We start from the raw sequence: 23,015 nt of genomic DNA, 5'->3' as shown, positions 1-23,015 counted from the left end.
AAGCGCTTCTTTAATGTCAATAGCTTGACAGTGGCTCTCATGGAGCCTCACGGATGTTCAGAGCAATGTTGGAACCTCCCAACACCAAACTTAAAGTTTGAATGTGGGGGTTCAACACCAAACTTAAAGTTTGGTTGTGGCCTCCCAACACCAAACTTAGAGTTTGACTGTGAGGGCCTGTTTGACTCTGTATTGAGAGAAGCTCTTCATGCTTCCTCTCCATGGTGACAGAGGGATATCTTTGAGCTTTAAATACAAGGGAGTCTCCATTCACTTGAATGATCAATTCTCCTCTGTCAACATCAATCACAGCTTTTGCTGTGGCTAGGAAGGGTCTGCCAAGGATGATGGATTTATCTATACACTTTCCAGTCTCTAGGATTATGAAGTCAGCAGGGATGTAATGGCCTTTAACTTTTACCAAGACATCCTCTACAAGTCCATAAGCCTGTTTCTTTGAATTGTCTGCCATCTCCAATGAGATTCTTGCAGCTTGTACCTCAATGATCCCTAGCTTCTCCATTACAGAGAGAGGCATGAGGTTTATGCTTGACCCTAGGTCACACAGAGCCTTCTCAAAGGTCATGGTGCCTATGGTACAAGGTATTGAGAACTTTTCAGGATCTTGTCTCTTCAGAGGTAATCTCTGCCTAGTCAAATCATCCAGTTCTTTGATGAGTAATGGAGTTTCATCCTCCCAAGTCTCATTACCAAACAACTTGGAATTTAGCTTCATGATTGTTCCAAGGTACTTAGCAACTTGCTCTTCAGTAACATCTTCATCCTCTTCAGAGGAGGAATATTCATCAGAGCTCATGAATGGCAGAAGTAAATTCAATGGAATCTCTATGGTCTCAGTGTGAGCCTCAGATTCCCATGGTTCCTCATTAGGGAACTCCTTGGAGGCCAGTGGGCGTCCATTGAGGTCTTCCTCAGTGGAGATTACTGCCTCTTCCTCCTCTCCAGGTTCGGTCATGTGAGACGTGTTTATGGCCTTGCACTCTCTCTTTGGATTCTCTTCTGTATTGCTTGGGAGAGTACTGGGAGGGAGTTCAGTAATTTTCTTACTCAGCTGACCCACTTGTGCCTCCAAATTTCTAATGGAGGACCTTGTTTCAGTCATGAAACTTTGAGTGGTTTTGATTAGATCAGAGACAATGGTTGCTAAGTCAGAGTGGCTTTGCTTAGAATTTTCTGTCTGTTGCTGAGAAGGTGATGGAAAAGGCTTGCTATTGCTAAACCTCTTTCTTCCACCATTATTGTTGTTGAAACCTTGTTGAGGTCTCTGTTGATCCTTCCATGAGAGATTTGGATGATTTCTCCATGAAGGATTATAGGTGTTTCCATAGGGTTCTCCCATGTAATTCACCTCTTCCATTGCTGGGTTCTCAGGATCATAAGCTTCTTCTCAGAGGAAGCTTCCTTAGTACTGCCTGGTGCAGCTTGCATTCTAGACAGACTTTGAGAAATCATATTGACTTGTTGGGTCAATATTTTATTCTGAGCCAATATGGCATTCAGAGTATCAATCTCAAGAACTCCTTTCTTCTGAGCTATCCCATTATTCACAGGATTCCTTTCCGAAGTGTACATGAATTGGTTATTTGCAACCATTTCAATGAGTTCCTGAGCTTCTGTAGGTGTCTTCTTCAGATGAAGAGATCTTCCAGCAGAGCTATCCAATGACATTTTGGATAGTTCAGACAGACCATCATAGAAAATACCTATGATGCTCCATTCAGAAAGCATGTCAGAAGGACATCTTCTGATCAATTGCTTGTATCTTTCCCAAGCTTCATAGAGGGATTCTCCTTCCTTTTGTCTGAAGGTTTGGACTTCCACTCTAAGCTTGCTCAATTTTTGAGGTGGAAAGAACTTTGCCAAGAAGACATTGACTAGCTTTTCCCAAGAGTTCATGCTTTCTTTAGGTTGTGAATCCAACCATGTCCTAGCTCTGTCTCTTACAGCAAAAGGAAAAAGCATAAGTCTGTAGTCTTCAGGGTCAACCCCATTGGTCTTGACAGTGTCACAAATTTGCAAGAATTCAGCTAAGAACTAGTGAGAATCTTCCAATGAAAGTCCATGAAACTTGCAATTCTGTTGTATTAGAGAAACTAATTGAGGCTTAAGCTCAAAGTTGTTTGCTCCAATAGCAGGGATTGAGATGCTTCTCCCATAGAAGTCGGGAGTAGGTGCAGAAAAGTCACCAAGCACCTTCCTTGCATTGTTGGCATTGTTGTTTTCGGCTGCCATGGTTTCTTCTTCCTTGAAAAGCTCAGTTAGGCCCTCTAAAGAGAATTGTTCTTTAGCTGCTCTTAGCTTTCTCTTCAAGGTTCTTTTAGGTTCAGGATCAGCTTGAACATGTATGCCTTTATCTTTGCTTCTGCTCATATAAAAGAGAAGAGAACAAGAACGTAGGGAATCCTCTATGTCACAGTATAGAGATTCCTTGAGGTGTCAGAGGAAAAGAAGAATAGAAGGAGGAGGTAGATGGAAGAGAATTCGAACATATAAAGAAGGAGGGAGTTCGAATTGTACCTTGAGGAGGAGTGTTAGTCCTTTAAATAGAAGGATGTGAGAAGAGGGGAAGAATTTTCGAAAATAAATTAAAAAGGTTTTGAAATAATTAAAAGAAATTTGAAAATTTGATTGAGATTTTCGAAAATTAAGATTGGGAAAGAAATTAAGTGATTTTTGAGAAAGATTTTGAAATTAGAAATAAAAAAGATATGATTGAGAGTTAATTTTGAAAAAGATGTGATTGAGAAGATATGATTGAAGATCAAATTAAAAAAAGAAAGTTTTAAAATTAAAGTTGATTACTTGACTAACAAGAAATTAGAAGATATGATTCTAGAATTAAAACTTTTGATCCTTTCTTAATAGGCAAGTAACAACTTGAAAATTTTGAAGTAAATCTTTAATTATAACAAGGATTTTCGAAAATAATAAAAAATGGAAAGAAATTGATTTTGAAGAGATATGATTGAAAAGATATGATTTGAAAAAGATTTGATTTTGAAAAATTATGAAGATTTGAAAAAAATTTGAGTTAAAAACAAAATCTTCCCTCTAGTGTCCTTTGGGCGTTAAACGCCCAGCCAGGTACCCTGACTGGTGTTTAAACGCCGTTTTCCTTCTTCACTGGGCGTTTTGAACGCCCATCTTTTTCTGTTTGATTCCTCTGCTGAATGTTCTGAATCTTCAATTCTCTGTATTATTGACTTGAAAAGACACAATTTTGAAAATATTTTTGAATTTTTAATGATGAGAAATAACAAAAAAATGCAACTAAGATCAAATGAACAATGCATGCAAGACACCAAACTTAGAAATTTTGTATTAGAGGCTTTAGCAAATTGAGAATGCATAAGAAAAATAACAAAACACACAAATCAAGAGATTTTAAAGATCAGAGCAATGAAATCATCAAGAATAACTTGAATATCAATGAAGAACAATATGTATAAATTCAAAAAATGCAAGAAGAAGAAAGTCATGCAATTGATACCAAACTTAAAAATTGATACTAGACTTAAACAAGAAACATAAAATATTTTTTATTTTTATGGTTTTATAATTTTTTTTTGTGATTTTCGAAACTTATATGGAAAAGGAAAATAAAGAGAATAAAAACTTTTAATAAGAATTCCAGGAATCATGCAATGTTAGTCTAAAGCTTCAGTCTAAAAAGATTAGACATGTTTGGCCAAGCTTCAGCAGGACATTACATTCAACAGCTAAATTGATGAGAATCAATCGGCTTTTGTGATGATAAGAACATCACCTTGAAACTCTAGAATTCATTCTTAAAAATTCTGAAAAGAACCTAATCTAAGCAACAAGATGAACCGTCAGTTGTCCAAACTCGAACAATCCCCGGCAACGGCACCAAAAACTTGGTGTTGTTGCCGGACCAAACTTGGCATTGTTGTTCGTTCTATCCCCGGCAACGGCGCCAAAAACTTGGTGCACGAAATTGTGATCATCAACAATGGCGCCAAAGGATTTTGAGCTCTTAAACGTGAATCACACTTTGTCACAATTCTGCACAACTAACCAGCAAGTGCACTGGGTCGTCCAAGTAATAAACCTTACGTGAGTAAGGGTCGATCCTACGGAGACTGTCGGCTTGAAGCAAGCTATGGTCACCTTGTAAATCTCAGTTAGGCGAATTCAGATGGTGATGGAGAATTGAAAATTAAAAGATAAATAAAACATAAAGATAGAGATACTTATGTAATTCTTTGGTTGGAATTTCAGATAAGCGTATGAAGATGCTTTGTTCCTCCTGAACCTCTGCTTTCCTATTGCCTTCTTTCAATCATTCATACTCCTTTCCATGGCAAGCTTTATGTTGGGCATCACCGTTGTCAATGGCTACTTCCCGTCCTCTCAGTGAAAACGTTCCAAATGCGCTGTCACCGCACGACTAATCATCTGTCGGTTCTCGATCATGTCGGAATAGGATCCATTGATCTTTTTGCGTCTGTCACACGCCCAACAATTGCGAGTTTGAAGCTTGTCACAGTCATCCCTTCCCAGATCCTACTCAGAATACCACAGACAAGGTTTAGACATTCCGGATCTCAGGAATGGCCGCCAATAATTCTAGCCTATACCACGAAGGTTCCAATCTTAGATTAGAAACCCAAGAGATACGCATTCAAGCCATTGCTAGTAGAACAGAGGTGGTTGTCAGGCACATGTTCATAGGTGAGAATGATGATGAGTGTCACGGATCATCACATTCATCAAGTTGAAGAACGAATGAATATCTTAGAGAAGAAGTTGGCGTGAATTGAATAGAAAAACAGTAGTACTTTGTATTAATTCATGAAGAACAGCAGAGCTCCACACCTTAATCTATGGTGTGTAGAAACTCCACCGTTGAGAATACATAAGAACAAGGTCTAGGCATGGCCGAATGGCCAGCCTTCAAACGTGTCTAAGATAGCATAAGACTTATCAAAGATTCTAAATACAATAGTAAAAGGTCCTATTTATAGAGAACTAGAAGCCTAGGGTTTACAGAAATCAGTAATTAATGCAAAAATCTTCTTCCGGGCCCACTTGGTGTGTGCTTGAGCTGAGCATTGAAGCTTCCATGTGTAGAGACTTTTCTTGGAGTTAAACGCCAGCTTTTGTGCCAGTTTGGGCGTTTAACTCCAGCTTTTATGCCAGTTCCGGTGTTAAACGCCAGAATTCTTGAGCTGACTTGGAACGCCTGTTTGGGCCATCAAATCTCGAGCAAAGTATGGACTATTATATATTGCTGGAAAGTCCAGGATGTCTACTTTCCAACGCAATTGAGAGCGCGCCAATTGGGCTTCTGTAGCTCCAGAAAATCCACTTTGAGTGCAGGAAGGTCAGAATCCAACAGCATCTGCAGTCCTTTTTCAGCCTCTGAATCAGATTTTTGCTCAGGTCCCTCAATTTCAGCCAGAAAATACTTGAAATCACAGAAAAATACACAAACTCATAGTAAAGTCCAGAAGAGTAATTTTTATTTAAAAACTAATAAAAATATAATAAAAACTAGTTAAAGTATACTAAAAACATACTAAAAACAATGCCAAAAAGCGTATAAATTATCCGCTCATCATCTGGTGTTGAGGAGGTTAGGTAGGCGGCGGCGATGAGATCGCGTGGAGGATAGGTTGGTGACGGCTGTGAGATACAGCGGTGTGATTTGATATTAGTTAGAAATCCCCTAAGTTTAGATAACCCTGTTTATGGCTTAAGTTATTTATTTATGTTAAGCTTGAATATCTGTATCGGTGTGAAGTTCTAGGATTGCCTTTGGCATCCCGGAACCTTACATCTGGGCACTGTTACCATACTGAGAACCTCTGGTTCTCATTTCATACTTTGTTGTTATTTTTCAGATGCAGGTCATAACCCACCTCGGTGAGTTGCGAGATGGTGACAGAGCGGAGGACCTTGTTTATCTTTTGGAGTCTTTTGAACTCTTTTGTTTAGATTCTCTCACTTTTGTATTTACTTTTGCCTTAGAGGTTTACTTTGAGAGATATATTTTGTATATGATGCTTCTTATTTTGATTGCTGTTTCATTATTTTCATGATTGCTGTTTTTAATTTTGAATGTGTTTTGCTGCTTATGTTAGCTGCTTCATGAATCATGATGAATATGTTTTGCTTCTTATTTTGTGAGCTCGCCTGTTTTTTGATTTTGAATATGTTTTGCTGCTTCTGTTAGCTGTTAGCTGCTTCTGAGGTTCTGTTAGCTGCTTGCTGTTTCATTATTTTCATGGTTTTCTGAAGTTGTTTTCTGGTCTTTGATTTTCTGATTGTTATAGATTGAATTTATATACTTAATATTATTTTAAGTTTTTTAATAATTTTATTTAATATTTAATTAAACCGGTTGAACCCCGATTGAACCCCGGTCGAACCAGTAAACCATTAAACCAGTGACCTTACCGGTTTATTGATCGGTCCGGTTCTCGCAACCTTGATTCAAAACTTTGTATGTCAGTATTTAACTAGTCGGCCTAAACTCCACAGGCTTAGACTAGTATCCTATGATTATTATACTCTTATATATCTACATATATCTTGTTATCTTACATAGTGGATCTTGTCTTTTACGCTTGTAGCTTCGTGTGAACGTTCGCGCTTTGTAATTCCGTATTTAAGCTTATTTTCTTCATCGGGCTTCTAGAATTATTATTCCTTCTATATATACTTATGTATAAGCCTTAGAATTGTCGTAACCTTTGATTAACCTTTACTTTACGGCATGAGGTAAGGCTTAGGGTAATTAAGGTGTTACATGTGGTTTCTTCACTCTTGCCAAATCTCACAAGTTCACAAAGATTTTAAGAATGGCTACAAGGAGCTCCTTCGAGTTTTACAGCAACGCATTATAGAGAATGAAGAAGACAAAGTGTCAAGATTTTCTTGGTATTTTGAAACTTATGATCATCGTAGTGAGAAGAACGAGAGTTTAACCCCCCTCCCAAGCAAACTGAAACAACGTCACTTTCATAGGGTTTGGCGCAAAACCAACACGACGACATCTTAGCTATGTCCACCGTGTTAGGTAAATGTGCGAGATAAGTATTCTGGTGATAGAGATCATTGTAGGAGCAATCGGGATCTACTATTGCTAATTTACGGATTCTAATTGGAGCGAATAAAACTGTAGAAGTTAAATTGAGTATCGAGCCAAATTTCAAGAACCAAATTGAGATTTAACTGAATAAAGTAAGGATGCAGCCAAGGTCTGGGTCAGATGACAACTTTGTTTGCCTCACTTGAAGCTGCATCAGGTTCAAATTCTCATGGAGGAATATAGAACCATGCTAATAGAATAATATTAAAGATGGGTGTGTGAGTTGGTATGTATTGTATAAGACAAAAAAAAAAAAAAAACAAAGTAAGGATAATTAATTTCTAATTCGATTACTTTATATTCTCTTCAAATTTTTTAGATCATCTAAAGAAATCAATTAACTATTATATAAAAAAATATATTTAGTGCTTATATAAAAATTAAAGCTACTGTACAGATTGGAGTGATATAGAAAGAGTATAATTTTTTTATAGTTATTTTTTATTATTTTTTCATTATTCAAAATGTAAATTCTATCTTTATTAATCTTTCTTTCATTCTATTAATGGAAAAATCTGTAAACTTACACATTTACCATATAACTCACCAAAAATCAATTATACTAATATAAAAAAGTAAATTATTTAATAACCACTAATGTCGCGGATTTGAAAGTTGGCTTAATTAGCTTGATTCATTAGTGGTCGCTGGCGCTCCTTCAAATACATACAGTCATACACACACCCACCCAAAATGAAAGCCAAGTGCACTCTGACTCATCAAGCTTACGTGGCACTGTCGAGAACAGCCACGTTGGACAACTTCGACGACAAACAAAAGACGACACACATCACACGACAACACAACCCAGAAAGAAAAGGAATGTAGTAACAACAAAAACGCCACTGTTTTTTTCTTCCTTTTTCTTTCGCTCTTCCAAAAGAACCACATGAAATTCCACGCTCTCTCAGATTCTTCAATACTCTCTCTCTCTCTCTCTCTCAAATTCAGAGAAAACATTCAAAAGCCCCTTCCAATAGAGAGAGAAAGATGATGAAAATGCCCCACACCCAAACACAGCTCACAAAACCCTACTTTTTTTTTTTCCTTTTAATCGTGTAATTCTCAAAAAGAGTGAAAAGAACCATCAAACCAATCCACACCCTCGATTTGTTTCTTTAACTTAACTGGGTTTCGATCTTCAAGCCTTCACCTTGATTGGTTTTTTATTGTTTGCCCAATTGAATTCAAATTCTCTGGAAAAGCTAGCTCCTTTACCTTTTGTGGTAGGGCTAATCACTATTTGTTTCGTTTCACTTGCTTCTATTCTTATCTCAAAGACCCACTTTTGATTTTTTTTTTGTCCCAAGTTGCCTCAATCATTGGATCAGTCTTTGGTTCGAATTCGATCTACTTTGGGAGCTTAGTTTATTGTTTTCCAAGAAAAATTCACTCTTTTCTTCTCTAAGTGTGTAGAATTGTGGTCTGTGTCTTTATCAAGTTGCAGGTGAAGAGGGTCTTCTTTGATCTTCAATTTTTGTTTTCTTTATTGATTTTTTTAGTTCTTGGGGGTGTGTGAATATTAGTTCTCTTCTGATGTTTTGTTTCCAATCACTGTTTCAACCATCACACGCAAACTATCCATCTGGACCCCCTTTTTCATACTCAATCTCCCATGTTTTTCTTCTTCCTTCAGATGTGTTCTTCATATGCTGCTTCAATTGCCTGAGATTTCGTCTCAAAATTTGATGCTTTTGTTCAAGGAGGGGTTGCTGTGTCACACTCTGGAATTTCCCTGCAAATTGTTTGAAACTTCTATTCAAAGTTAGTTTTTCTTTGGAGAGACTTAAAAAAAAGGAGAAAAAAGTGTGTGAAAGAGTGAAAACTGAAAACTGTTAATTATGGTGGATCGCTTTAGGCCTGTTTCCATTGAAGAGTTACCTTCACACTTGATCTTAGAGATTCTGTGCTCGGGAAGGTTAAGTGCAATAGACCTTGCTTGCTTGGAGCTTACTTCAAAAACTTTTGGTGGTAGCCATGGATTGTATCCATTCAAGTTTAGTTCATTGGTGGACTTTGCTGCATTTCAGTTGTGTGCCTCCCATATTATCTACTCTAAGACGAGTTTAAATTCTCAGAAGGAGTTGTATGATCGATGCGGCGCAAATTGGAAGCGGGTCTTGAGGTTCTTACAGTCTGTTGAACAATCCTCTGAGATGGTGGAGACATCAGCAGGCAATGTACTATTTTCATTGTATCATAGAATGAACTTCTGTTTTGATGTTCAGAAAATTGATGTTTTGTTAATGGTTTATTGTTTACTTAGTTGAATTAAATGTTGTCATCTTTGAATATGATCACGTAGGGAATCTCTGAAGGCTGAGGATATTTTCTCTTTACATGGTTTACCACATTTCCTTGACTTTCTCTCTGTGTTAATACTGTGATAAGTATGAAATAATTCACTTGTGAAAGAATTAGAAAAGAGAAGGAAATGAAGCTGGAATTTTGAATATTACAAACTTACTTTTCATAGCACTCACAACATTGCAATGATGTTTTAAGAATAAAAATTAATTTGAATAGTTATGTTGTTCTTTGTTACTTGCACTAGTATTGGTGTTCTTATTGTGCTTTTTATAGAATAAATGGAGAGCTGTTACTGATAAAATTCAATTTAATGGCAGATGCAAATTACAACTGGAAAGTATCACACCCTGTTGATCAGCAATTCCTCTGTCTACTCTTGTGGTTCTGGATTATCTGGTGTACTTGGTCAAGGGCCTGAAACACAATGCGTAGCATTTACCCGGATAAGTTTCCCACCTTTGGCACGTGTAGTTCATGTATCAGCCTCCTTTAATCATGCAGCTTTTGTTATGCAATCTGGAGAGGTTTGTGACAGCTTGACCTCTATTTAATTAGTTTTGTTTCATGATGGTGCATTGGTATGAACTATGGAACATAAAATGTATCTTGAATTGATTGTAATCAAAACTATTATTGGGCTTGCACAAAAATCTTGATTTCATGGTTTAGTTGGTTTCTTTGGAATAATATCATAAGCTCATAGTGAAGTCTTCAAGAATTTGATGGCTATATTCCCTGCTATTATGAACCAATCCATTGTAAGTTTTGGACAAGCATGTGCTTTTTCCTCAGTTAAAGACCAAAAATATATTGGTGATATCATTAAAACCATTTTGTGCTTAACACCTAAAAGCACAAGATATTAGGATATGTAGATCATAAAGGAGCAAATGTTCTTGTCAAAGATATGTATTTCTCATCATGTATTTGAAGAATATTTCGTGGAACTGAAAAGGATGGTTTTCTATTGTTACTTGATTTATTCTAGTTTCCAATATTAAAATGAGACTTTACTACTGGCGCAGGTATTCACATGTGGAGATAATTCATCTTCTTGCTGTGGCCATAGCGATACAAGCCGACCGATTTCCAGGCCACGTCTTGTTGAATCCCTGAAGGGAGTCCCTTGCAAGCAGGTAAAATTCAAATTGCTATCAGAATAGTATGTTTTGTTGATTATAGATGTTCAATGAGTTGAAAGATTTTGTAGTTTATTGAATGCAACTGTTGATTTCATGAGATAAGTAGTCTCACTTTTTTACCACGAGAACGAATTGCTCATCTCAAACCTCACTTTGGTTTGAATACTCATAATCTTCTTTTGTTTTGTTTCTTTTTGTTTTAGATATCTCGAGATCAATTGTTAAGCCTTAACCAAGTTATCTAAGGGGTCTCTTATGGAAGTGGATTATAATATATATACATACATATATTTGAGAAATTGTGTTGTTTCAAGTTAATATATACTGGCAAGTCTTATGGCTAATCTCAATAACTGTACATTCAAGTAGTAATAGGCATAAGATGTTCCACCACTGTGCTATATTTAGTAAGGGGTTCTTTCTAGTCGTATCTAACTATACTGTTTCGGTTGAACATACATAATTCAATTATATATCTCCCTCCCTTACTGTTCCTTTTCAATTCCACTGTTTTCTTTTTTTTATTGTTCCATGAAGCCTGCCTCTCTAAGATCTCTTGTAAAAATATTGAAGTATGAAAAGATGTCTCAGGTTGCAGCAGGGCTTAACTTCACAGTCTTCCTCACTAGACAAGGTCATGTTTATACATGTGGAACCAATTCGCATGGCCAACTTGGCCATGGTGACTCTCAGGACAGACCAACTCCAAAAATGATTGAAGTCCTTGGTAATGCAGATCCTGTTGTTCAGATTGCTGCTGGACCAAGCTATATCTTAGCTGTAACAGCGAACGGAGCTGTATACTCCTTTGGGTCGGGGGCTAACTTCTGCCTTGGTCATGGGGAGCAACATAATGAGTTTCTGCCACGTGCTATACAGAAGTTTAGAAGAAAAGGTATTCATGTTGTCCGTGTATCTGCCGGGGATGAGCATGCAGTGGCACTTGATTCAAATGGATTCGTGAGTTTTATTAGACATTTCTGTTTGTTGTGGCTGGGTTCCATAATTGAAGTTCTTGCAAGAATTGCACTAATTATTGGTTTGATGGCGGCCAGGTATATACGTGGGGCAAGGGATACTGTGGTGCTCTTGGCCTTGGGGACGAGATTGAGAAAACTACCCCCGAGATTGTGACCGGTCTTAAGAATCACTTGGCTGTTCAGGTATTGCACTTTTTTAAAAACACTATGAAAAGATTATCTGAAAACTGACGTATTTTGATTCATTTTCATATCATAAGTGTTTATTGTTACTTGAAGGTCTGTGCAAGAAAGAGGAAAACTTTTGTGCTAATTGATTCTGGTTCAGTCTATGGCTTTGGTTCGATGGGATTCGGCAGCCTGGGATTTCTCGACAGAGGGGTATATGATAAAATCTTGAAGCCAAGAATCTTGGATACCTTAAAAACTCACCGTGTTTCACAAATTAGCACTGGATTGTATCATACAGTGGCAATCACAAGCAGTGGAAGGATATTTGGATTTGGAGACAATGAAAGAGCACAACTTGGTCATGACACATTAAGAGGGTGCCTTGAACCAACTGAGATTTTCGTCAAAGAAGATTCTTCACAAGAAAATATAGATCCCGACATTTGAAAACCTCCACAAAAAGAAACCTTATATTAGTTTTTGTGGTAAGGATAAATTAGTAAAGTTCACTGTTTTTTACTAATGTTGTATCATTATAGTAAAGAAATTGTAACACGCAAGGCACTTAACATTTTTCAATATTTAAAATACATTATTATTAGGAATTTATAGACTGTAATAATTGTCCTTAAAATACATTGTCACTGTTGTAAGCAAATTATGATCATTTACTTAATGTATTGTTGTTATGATTATTATTGTTCGTATTTTTGTCTCAATGCAAGTATCTACGTCAATCTTATTGTTAGGAATTTGACTTATTATTATTCATTGTAGTTCAAAAAAGTATTTAGAATAGAGGCTGTGTGGCATTGTAACATGTTTGCAGTGGGGGGCTATCGTGAAAATTTTGAGGATGTGATAAAGTGTTTATGAGGGAAGTGATTCAAGAAAAATCCATAGGTGTGGCTATTCTTGCTAGAGTGGCAACAGTACTGGAGTTTTTATTAGCGGACATTGTGATTATTTTGGCAGGAGTTGGCAGGACCCTATTGGTAACGTAGCGGAATTGTTAATATATTAGTGTCATATGGTTTCTCTGGTGATTTATGTATCTTGTTTGATATGTTTGGTAATTGAAATTCTTAGGTATTTTTGCTGTGACTTCTTGTATGATTTGTGATGATCTTTGATGGCTATGTTCAAGGACTGATTACAAATCAAAACTTTCCTCGGGCTCTATCTGATCACTGTCCGTTACTTGTGGACTCCGGGGAGATGGATTGGGGGCCAAAGTCATTCCCTTCTCTTGATGCGTGGTTGAAGGAGGAATGGAGCAAGCTGGAGGGGTCATTCTGATGCATACGCTGAAATCGATGAAGGCACCGCAAGTCGGGCGGCAGGGCCGGATGACTTCAATTTCAAGAAGATGACTCTTGCAACACGGTACATGAGTTCTTTGCTGAATTCAAGTTGTCGAAAGAAGCAAATCTAACATGGGTTGCATTAGCCCATAAGGAAGGTGGCACAAAGGAGATCCATAAACATGGGTTGCAAATATAAAGTGATTTCTAAGATCCTATAAGCTCGACTTTAGCCATTGATGCGAATTCGGTAGGGGAGGTTCAGTCTGCATTTGTAAATGGTAGAAAGATTCATAACGGAGCGATGATAGCCTGCGAGGCAGTGCATTGGCTGAACAAATCAATGCAACCAACATAGTTGGTTAAGCTTGACGTTTAGAAGGTGTACAAGAAAATTCGGTGGTTTTTGTTGATAAAGTATTAGAAGGCATGGGGGTTCTGGCTAAAATGGTGGCGATAGATCCAACTATGTGTCACAACAGCATCAATGGAACAACAACAAAGCCTTTCGATCTACAAAGGGAATTATGTCGAGGTGATCTGTTATTTCCCTTTCTTTTTGTTCTTGCTGGTCAAGTCTTGAATAAAATGCTGCATAGGTTATGGATAAAGGAACATCTTAAACCACTTGAGGTGGGAAAGGATAAAGTAGAATTGTCTCACTTATAATTTGCGGATGATACAATTGCTAACTATAGACAGATCTTGGCTAATTTTGAGTTGTTGTCTGGGTATCTGTCCTTATTGAATTGAATAGTGATAGTGAGAAAATAAAAAAGGCAAGTGCAATGTTAGGTTATATGGAGGCAAAACTGCCAATCAAATACTTAGGCGTTCCTTTAGAAGCAAATCCCAAGCACATAGATACTTGAGAACTAGTGATTAAGAGGTGGAGAAGAAATTGAAAGGTTGGAAAGGCAAATAATTATCAAAAGCCGGAATGCTTGTGTTGATTAAGACTGTTTTAAACAATTTTAGGATGCTGAAGGCAGTGGTGAGGAAGATTACATCCCTTCAATCTCAATTTTTCTGGGAAAATTCAAAGGGGGAAAGAGGTCTAGCAAAGATAAAATGGAAGGTGGTACAGAAACATAAAAATCTAGGAGGTCTTGGAATATGGGATATTGCACTTAAAAATTTGGCATTACTCTATGGAAACAAGTGATAAGCTCGTGCAATAATCTAAGTACAAATGAGACTCTTAAAAATCCGATTCGGAAAAATTATGGAACTATCTGGGGGGAGATTACAGGCTTTTAGCAAAGTAAATTAGTGTTGACAAAGGCATTTCAAAAAGATTTGCGGCTGGTAATTGGTGATGGTACAAAAATACGATTTTGGCATGATTTATGGCTTCAACAAGGTAGATTGTTGTTATGCTTTCCACGACTATTTACATTAATAAACAATTAAAACTGTATTATTCATGACTGTGGATTCTGGGATGGATACAGTTGGATGTGAAGTCTTGTTTGGCGAAGACAGTTACGTGTGTAGGGGAACAAGAAATTGAACAAACTGATGTTGGTCCTGTCTAAGGGAATTATGAGGGATAGAAAAGTTGATAAATTGGTTTAGAAGCATGAAAAATATGGAAAATACTTAGTCAAGTCTTTCCTCAATGTGGTGTCTAAGGATAGGTGTAAGGATATTGATTATAACATGTATAATTTGTCTACTAATATGTGGAAAGAAATGGTGCCCCCTAGAGTAGATCTCCTTACATGGTTCATTATTTTGAGGAGATTCAATACAAAGGATATGTTATGGCTCGAACCAATTCATGATTGGTGCTCGAAAAACAAGTCCCTCAACAAGCTAACTAACCAAATTTACAAAAAAACTGACCGTCTCCTTTGTCTCTAAGACCTTGCCAATTGAATATTATCTTTTTGCATTAATAATGAACATCTATTTCTAACAACAACATCATCATATTCTAAATATATTCACAAACCAAATATATCAAAAAGTCGTATCATAAGTCTTACATAACCAAATCATAATTACTATCTAAACAGCTTGAGATTCAAAATAACATAATCAATGTGAGGACTCTGCCTGTAACATAGAAAACATTGACATAATCTAGATTTTTGTGCAAAGTTTTTCTTACATACGAATGTAGCCCTTAGATAAAAGAAGGGCTCACTGAAATGACTAAGACCTACTGTTAGACGAGTAGAATGGAATTTGAATTTACACTTGTATCTGAAAAATATGAGAATATAATAGGATGAATTTTGTAATTCATCAGTGGGCAAATATTATATCTATAATGCATACAATACGATACAAATTTTACCTTAAAAGTTATATTTCTTTTTTAACTATAAAAAATTCATATTAGGTAAATACGTAAATAAATAAATAAATAAACAAATAAATAAGTAATTAAATGAATGAACTAAAATGAGAGTTCTCATTTTAGAAGTCAAATCAAATCAAATGCCACACACTTGAGTAGTTTCATCTCTAACGGTGGTCCTTTCCTCCAGTGTGCTCATATGGTATAACAGATCCAACGTGTGGCCTACACGTTGGGCTAGCAAGTAGCAACGACTATGCTAGTTGAGGTCTAAGCCAGATGTATCTAGATTAACGTTATAATCGCTGTTAACTATGGTTTTCTAGTCCAAGTCTCCCAAACTAATCCAAACCAATTCACGTATAACAAATCTCTAATACTCATAACGTATTACTAAATTTCATAATAAATAAAATATATATAAGAATGCATACTAAAAATTTAATTAAAATTTAACAAAGTCAAATAAGAAAAATATGTATGCTTTATAAAATATATGAATATCGTCTTGTGTGTATTTCTACAAAATTATGAGTTTTTCAAAAATTAATATTCATTCCAAAAATTCAAAAATCACAATAATCAAATATTTTCAAATGCTAAAAATAATGATTCGATTTAATTATTGATAATAATACACTTAAAAAAAATTATAGACATAATATTCACTCACAACTTGGTTCCAAAGAATCGGAAGCAACTCTGATCGCGTCACTACAATTCGAGAAACATGACAATAATAATATTTGTGATAAATAATCTTGTCGATTAACACAATTTTACTCAATTTGGTAAAAGCCCAAAATTTTCTAAACTAATAACCCTAATTTCAGATTTAAGTATACCCACAAGTATTGGATGACAAAAATTAGAGATATAACTAATTATTAAGTTAAGAATTACCTTAAAGTCTCAATAATAATCGGAAGTCAAAAATTGAATGCTTTCTTCACTCATTAAAACTGAAATTCCATGATTTGAAGTTGTGAGAAATAAGATTTAAATAAATAGAGATAGAATAGAGAAAGAGAAGAAAGTAAGATGAAACGAACTTGATGGTGTTGTGTGTGAGATTGCAAAGGAAGGAGATGAGAAGAGGATAGAAATAAAAAAAGAGGGGAGAAATGAGGCTAAGGAGCCAGGGGAGGGGGGAGGGGAATAGGGTTCGAAGACTCGAGGGAAAAATTTAAAAGGATAAATGGGGTCACATGTTCTTCACGTTCTCTCTTTTTTTTTTAGTTATAACATTCTCTCGTCCTTAAGAAATTTGGTCCTCGAATTTCGAACTCATATACTGTTATAGTTGTGATAATTATCTTTCGACTCAAATAAATAAGGATACTTGTCATGTATGGCATCCTCAGCTTCCAAAGTTGCTTCTTTTACTAAATAGTTTCTCCAAACAACTTTTACAGAGGCTATCTCCTTAGAGTGCAGTTTCTTTACTTGGCGATTAATATGTCTGCATCGTTGATTTTTTTTTCTTGATCTCAATCGATTTACTAATGATTTACTAAGAATTCCCGTCGAATAAACAATGACTTTTAGGTTTTTAAGAACATTGCTTTGATTTGTTGAATTCATTGACTATAGGAAACTTTGGAAGGAAAACAGCAAGAAATTGAGAAGAAATGGACCACTTTTTGTAAACCAAAGGTCACGGCGTTCCGATTAGGCGCATGATTTTCGAACGAATCCATTCGGGAATCGAAGCACTACAGCATATCATCGACCTCATCCTCAATCTCAATTTTGATCCTCAAGCAAGATCTCGATCTTCGATCTCAATTTCCATCCTCGATCTCGGTTCTCCTCGATCTCCATCTCCTCGAGCTTGATGGCACCATTCTTTTTCCGATCTCAATTTTGGCCATCAAGGAGGCTTCACGTACAACGTGGATGGTTGGACACCTTCCAGAACCTCGATTCAGGCCACTAAACTTCCAATCTTTCATCATTCACTTAGTTAATCAAAAGCCCACTAATGATGACATTAATTGAAGATTGGAAGCAGATAAGAACGAGATCTTTGCGAGAAAGAAAATAGTTACGAAAGAGATTTGGTTTTGATTCAGTTTTGATTCAGTTTTAGGATTTGAATTTGCATTTATTTTTAGGTTTAGTATTTAAGAGAGAGGGTAGAATCTTTTTGGGGATCATCTTTTATCTTAGGCAGTTTTTACTTTTGAAGAATTTAAGACTTTTTGAAGAACATGAGCAACTAATTCTCCTTGGTTAAGATTAGGAGCTCTGTTGACTCCATAGATTAATGTTTTAGCTTTTCTACCTTTGATTTATGCATTGATTTCTTTTTATGAAAAGGTTTTAATTCTTCATCCTAAAGAGTTCGAATGTGTTGGGAAACAATTCTTCTCCGATTTGAATTCTTTAAACTTCTTGAAAAAGTTGATTAATTGAATTAAGCTTGAAAACCGATTCTCATAACTCTTAATATAAGTTTTGAAACTAGACTTGATAAATGACATAAAATCAACTAAAGGAGATGTTTATGAATTGCGTGGCTTTATAAATCAGTGAACGTTCTTTAACTCTTTTCTTAAGTAATTGACTAAGGGATTAACAATTAATTAAGTTAAAGAGAAATTGAATCACAGGGATTGGATTTTGATTACTAATGATTTACCATTGAGGTATCTTTTCATGATCATGGTGGGGAGGGATTGGATTTTGATTACTAATGATTTACCATTGAGGTATCTTTTCATGATCATGGTGGGGAGTAAAAATGACTGATTAGGAAGTTTCAACATCTGCAAAATATTAACTCTCTTTTATCATATTATCTTTCAACACTTACCGTTTGCTTTTAATTAATTCATGTCATCGATAAAGTTTTCTAAAACCCCAATTTAATTGTCTGACTACATTAATCGATTGACCATTGCTTGCTTAATCCGTTAGTCTTTGTGGAATCGACACTCACTCACCGTGAATTATTACTTGATACGATCCGGTGCACTTGTCAGTTTGTTTGTGGTATTCGAAATTTTGCGATCAAGTTTTTGACATCGTTACCGAGAACTAATTGTGGTTAACAAACTACCAATTAATTGATTACCTAGATTAGACTTTTCATTTCTTTAGCTTTTATTTATTTACTATTTTAGTTTTACCCTCCTGAAAATTCTCTTCACACAGTGAAGGAAATTTCAATTTGATTTTCTTGTTTTTGTATATACAGAACAATAGGGATAAAGAACATCTTCAATACGATTCAAAGATCGAGAGAATTCTTTGACGACTAAAGAAACAAACTCAAAATCGAAGAGTTGAAGAAGAAATTGAAGAGGCAGTTGAAGAATTTGCATTCGACATGGCTGAGAATACAAACAACAATGCTAATGTTTCTCCGCCTAGGAGAATTCTTGGATCTTTCATTACCGCCAATCTAGGAAGTTATGAAAGTAGCATTGTTACACCTACTGTTAATGCCAATAATTTTAAATACAGATAATATCTTTCACTTTACTTATTTTTTATTTATTTTGTTATTTTTTATTTTTTAAAATCATCAAAATTTTTAATAGATTTTAAGTTACATTGATTTTGTTAACAGACCAGCTTTAGTATTCAATATTCAGACCAATAAACTTTATCATAGGCATAATCTATTACGGATAAAATCTGATCTGACCTAATTTTTTACCACTAATTAAGTGCTTTATTTTTCAGGGTACCATCGCTTTCCTGTGTCTTAAATGTTTGGTAATGATACAAAATTTTTAGGTGAGGCTAGATATAGCCAGACACCACTCAATAATAGTGAAGACTGACAACAATGGATTAGTGTCCAACTAACAAAATCTAGATTTGGCAATAACATAGTACAAAACAAGACATGAAAATTTAATTACTTAGGGCCATCCCCACTTAATTACTTAGGTGGTTTAAAATAAATTTAAACACACAACACTTGTTTCTCTAAAATAAATTTGAAGTTCAAGTTTTGTTTAGTTGATTAAAATGCAATAAGATTCGTTTAAATCTTAAGTTCATATAAGATACTAGCATCTCTAAACTATTATTTATTTATTATGTTTATCTAAATTGAGATACTGAAAGTTTGGTTCTTATTATTTAAAATTTAATTAAACTAACCCAATTTAGTTGATGTTTTATGAAAGAAATAAGATGGTTATTATAACAAAGTCTTTAATTTTTCTTCCATAATTCTAATCCAAAACTTCAAATTAAGAGTTCAAAGTAACTACCAAATGGATGATGAATCTGTGCTCCTTAAACTGCTCTACATCAAAATGACCTTAAGTCAACCAATATTAATTAAACTTCACTATTATTTAATTAATTTAATGCCAAGTAAATAAAAAGAAAAAAGAAAGAATCTACTCGCCTCGAGATCCTAATCAGTGAACATTGAGGTTTCTAACAAGGTAAAATTTTACAATTCCTAGCACAGAATCAGAATCTTTCTTTCCATATGATGAAGCAAGAGTTAAACTGAAAATAAATACTTTTTGTGAACAAATGATGAAAGATTCGGTCCTTTATGTTGGAAGTACTTAACAAGAATCACATGGCATATACGCATCTTCACAAGTTAATTAGTGTTTTTATGGGAAGTTGTAGCTAACAAATAAAATGTGTAAAATAGGCCATGTGCTTCAATCTTAACCACAATTTCTGACAACCAAAATTTTCCATATATCTCTTTGCTTTTCTACTACTCATCCATGCATGCATCAATCTCATTTGGTTCTACCGGGAAATAGAATCTCTCACCTGAGTATGGTTCAACAACCCTTCTTCTAAATCATGATGTTAAGTACAATTATGTATGGATTGAATTGGCTTAATTTAGATCCCAAAAAATATTCTATCAACAGTGAATAGTTGTTTTGACAGTAGTTTTGTGAGAGAGATCAATTTTGATGTAAAAAAATTGTAAAATATTTTACACACCATTATTTTTACTGAAATGGTAATTTTTTAATCTTAAAGTAGCACATCAAATTGGCGAAAGACAGGTTGTATAAAGGAAAACCGAAACAAGAAGATTCAGAGTTTGAAAGGGAATTTATTAGAAAGGAAGTAGATAAAGCAGAACCGAAAGCTCACTTAGCCAAACATCTCAACATTCACAAGTCACAACCGAAGAAGTTCCATGTTCATAGACATGATTTATGCTTTTTCTCTAATAATATCAACAACATTAATTCCAAAGCCAAAATCTTTGACACCAAACATTCCCTCAATTCTCCTAAATCCTCTTACATAGTCTCTAAATGTTCTCTGAAAACTTTCAACATATTTGAGAATGTTACAATGCCAACTAAGCTGCAATCATCTTCAATAACCCACAAATAGTTCACTCTATGAGCAATTGCTTGAATCATCACAGCAATAAGTGAGCTCTTTGGATGGCACACTATGGCCTCAGCCTTCCTCACCATCCTCGCCGAGTAGCTCGAAGATCTAGAGTACCTTCCGCCGGGCCTCATCCGTATTCTGGCCGACGAGGACTCCTCGTCAGACGATGATGCAGACGAGGCCGACGAAGCGTCGCTAGCTAAAGGCGACAAAATCATGAACTCTTGAAGCATTTTCTCCAAATTCTTCTCTCTCAACCTCGCCTTCACCACTCTGAGAAGATCCTCCGGGGGCCCACCGCCATCAATGTAGGCCATCAGGTCCCCGGCAGAGAGAGTGGCGATGGCGGCCGCAACCGTCTCGTCACAACAACCAAGAGTAGAGGGCGAAATCTCGCCAATGAAGGTGCCATCACTATCAACAATGGCAACAGAAGTTTGATCCGCCAGAGACTTGGAAATCGCCGGTAACGCCAAGGATGCAGGGGAGTAGTAGTCAATGGCAAGAACATCGGTGGAAATGATGCCGAGGGAGTCAATAGAGAGTGCAGGGAGAGGGGTGAAGAGGCCAATGGAGCCAAGTAGGAATCTAATCACATCTTCTTGCGTTATCCAGCAGAATTCACGCCCATTGTGGCTTGTTGACAATGATTTCTGAATCTGAATCTGTTTTCTTCTTGAGATTCCACTCTTTCTTGTTGCTGCTATAATCGGCACCACAAGATTCTGTGCTCCTTGGAGAATCAGATCAATTGCTTCCAGTAAACTATATTTACCACAAAAAAAAAAAAAAAAAGTTAATAAATTTCAAGTTTTAGCAAGAAAAAATAAAGCATCAGGTTCAGGTTGTTCAAGATTTTACTAATTAGTAAAAAGGATCAATAGTAAACAAACCTCAGTAATTAAAATCTAAATTCACTTTATCTACTTTGAGTTAAAATTTCAGATTCAGAAAATTGAAGGAAAAATATGATGTCTAACATTTGGAGCAGAGAGAAAGGTAGTTACGTGGAAGAAGGTTCTAGATGCACGACGATCCGAGGCGGAGCTTGAGTGAGAATAACAGAAAGAGGAGCTTTGAGAGCTTGAGAGGGAGACAAGAGGTTGTCTTCCCTGGAAAGGAAGCAAACAACATCAACCATGCACACTTTGCCAACGCATCTACAGCACTCTCCTCCTTCTTCTTCTCCTTCTTCTTCCTTCTTGCTGCGATGATCACAGGTCCAGACACTGATGAAGTTGTCTTCCGAGTTGTTGAGAGCAGCCAAGGCGTGTGCGATGGTGGAGGAAGCAGAGAGGGACCTCAACGGTGGTTTCCCAAGGCAGAGGTCGGATACCTCGCGTTCCTGCAGAAAGCTCACTGCCATGCAAATGAACAGATTCCGAGGGGGTTCCGGTGGTGGTGGCGGTGTAAGGCGGTGCTTGTGGTGGTTGGAAATGGTGTGTGCTGTGAGACAAAGGTGTTGGTATTTATAGGAGGAAGGACAAGTTAAAGTTCACAACTTGGAAAATGGAAGGGAGGTGAATAAACGCGCTATCAGTACTTTTGACATCATTATTTCAATTTTTTTTTTTATAATTAAGCTAAGAATTTAGTTTGTTTATTTATTTATTTTGGTTTTTTCATGTATTTCTCAACCCAGTCTATTAACGGTTAATTTATTACGCATCAAAATTCCATTTAAGGGTTTAATTAATAATACCCCTCTTGTATTAATTAAATATCAAAAGTTATTAAATGCTAATATAGATCAAGAAAATAATTTAATAGTATTAAAATTATCAAAGCAAAATTAATTTATAAAATCTCTCTTAATCTTAAAAATGTTAGCAATACTAGAAAAGCATTTCATATGGTTGAAAAAAAAAGTTATACTAAGCAAAAGATATAATTGGTAAAGATCAGAAAATCAATGTTACCGAATTTTTTTAAATGGACAATAAATTATGAAAGAATAAATTTTAAAGTTTAGAAACTTAATTACTAGTATTTTATTCTTCTTTTATTTGTTATTTTAACTTATTTCTGTCAACGACGACATCTAACATTTTTAATGCAAAATTTATTGTTGGATTATCAATTATAATAGCAATCTATAAAAGAATTAAGTTGGAAAAGTGAAAATTAATATTGATATAATATTATTTTAGGTATATATTTTGTAATTATTAAAAAAAATATTGAGTTATTTTTTAGTAGGTTTAAACTATTTACGATTTATTAGAAAATTTTGTACATTAAAATTCTTTAATAATTAATTGTTCATTTTAAATTGATTTTAGTATGTTTTTACTTGACAATAAAATAACATAT

General features: G+C 35.5%; 2 protein-coding genes and 1 non-coding gene across 3 annotated transcripts; 2 read left to right on the top strand and 1 right to left on the bottom strand.

Moving 5' to 3' along the window:
* Positions 1-1,743: 1,743 nt before the first annotated feature.
* Positions 1,744-1,851, top strand: LOC112774357 (small nucleolar RNA R71). The gene has a single exon (XR_003188850.1). It is a non-coding gene; the product is annotated as a small nucleolar RNA R71 (small nucleolar RNA).
* Positions 1,852-7,755: 5,904 nt separating this feature from the next.
* On the top strand, positions 7,756-12,436 carry LOC112769233 (ultraviolet-B receptor UVR8). Its single transcript, XM_025813689.3, has 6 exons — positions 7,756-9,318; positions 9,766-9,972; positions 10,474-10,584; positions 11,182-11,550; positions 11,646-11,753; positions 11,850-12,436. Exons 1-6 carry the CDS (start codon positions 8,980-8,982, stop codon positions 12,186-12,188), a joined length of 1,473 nt encoding a protein of 490 aa, XP_025669474.1. The 5' UTR covers positions 7,756-8,979; the 3' UTR covers positions 12,189-12,436.
* Positions 12,437-20,389: 7,953 nt separating this feature from the next.
* LOC112770794 (CBS domain-containing protein CBSX5) lies at positions 20,390-22,271 on the bottom strand. Its single transcript, XM_025815200.3, has 2 exons — positions 21,710-22,271; positions 20,390-21,467 (listed from the first exon to the last, which is right to left on the bottom strand). Exons 1-2 carry the CDS (start codon positions 22,066-22,068, stop codon positions 20,603-20,605), a joined length of 1,224 nt encoding a protein of 407 aa, XP_025670985.1. The 5' UTR covers positions 22,069-22,271; the 3' UTR covers positions 20,390-20,602.
* Positions 22,272-23,015: the final 744 nt, after the last annotated feature.

The sequence above is a fragment of the Arachis hypogaea genome, chromosome 18 (assembly GCF_003086295.3).
Source record: "Arachis hypogaea cultivar Tifrunner chromosome 18, arahy.Tifrunner.gnm2.J5K5, whole genome shotgun sequence".
In the NCBI taxonomy this organism is placed as follows: domain Eukaryota; kingdom Viridiplantae; phylum Streptophyta; class Magnoliopsida; order Fabales; family Fabaceae; genus Arachis; species Arachis hypogaea.
This window is presented reverse-complemented; position numbering and strand designations above follow the sequence as displayed.

Bases quoted from the DNA above. Each gene is read 5' to 3' on its own strand.
- LOC112769233 (XM_025813689.3), top strand. From the start codon at position 8,980: ATGGTGGATCGCTTTAGGCCTGTTTCCATTGAAGAGTTACCTTCACAC. The intron at 11,551-11,645 runs GTGAGTTTTATT...GATGGCGGCCAG, and splicing joins CACTTGATTCAAATGGATTC to GTATATACGTGGGGCAAGGG. The intron at 11,754-11,849 runs GTATTGCACTTT...TGTTACTTGAAG, and splicing joins AGAATCACTTGGCTGTTCAG to GTCTGTGCAAGAAAGAGGAA.
- LOC112770794 (XM_025815200.3), bottom strand. From the start codon at position 22,068: ATGGCAGTGAGCTTTCTGCAGGAACGCGAGGTATCCGACCTCTGCCTT. The intron at 21,468-21,709 runs GTAACTACCTTT...TGGTAAATATAG, and splicing joins CATCTAGAACCTTCTTCCAC to TTTACTGGAAGCAATTGATC.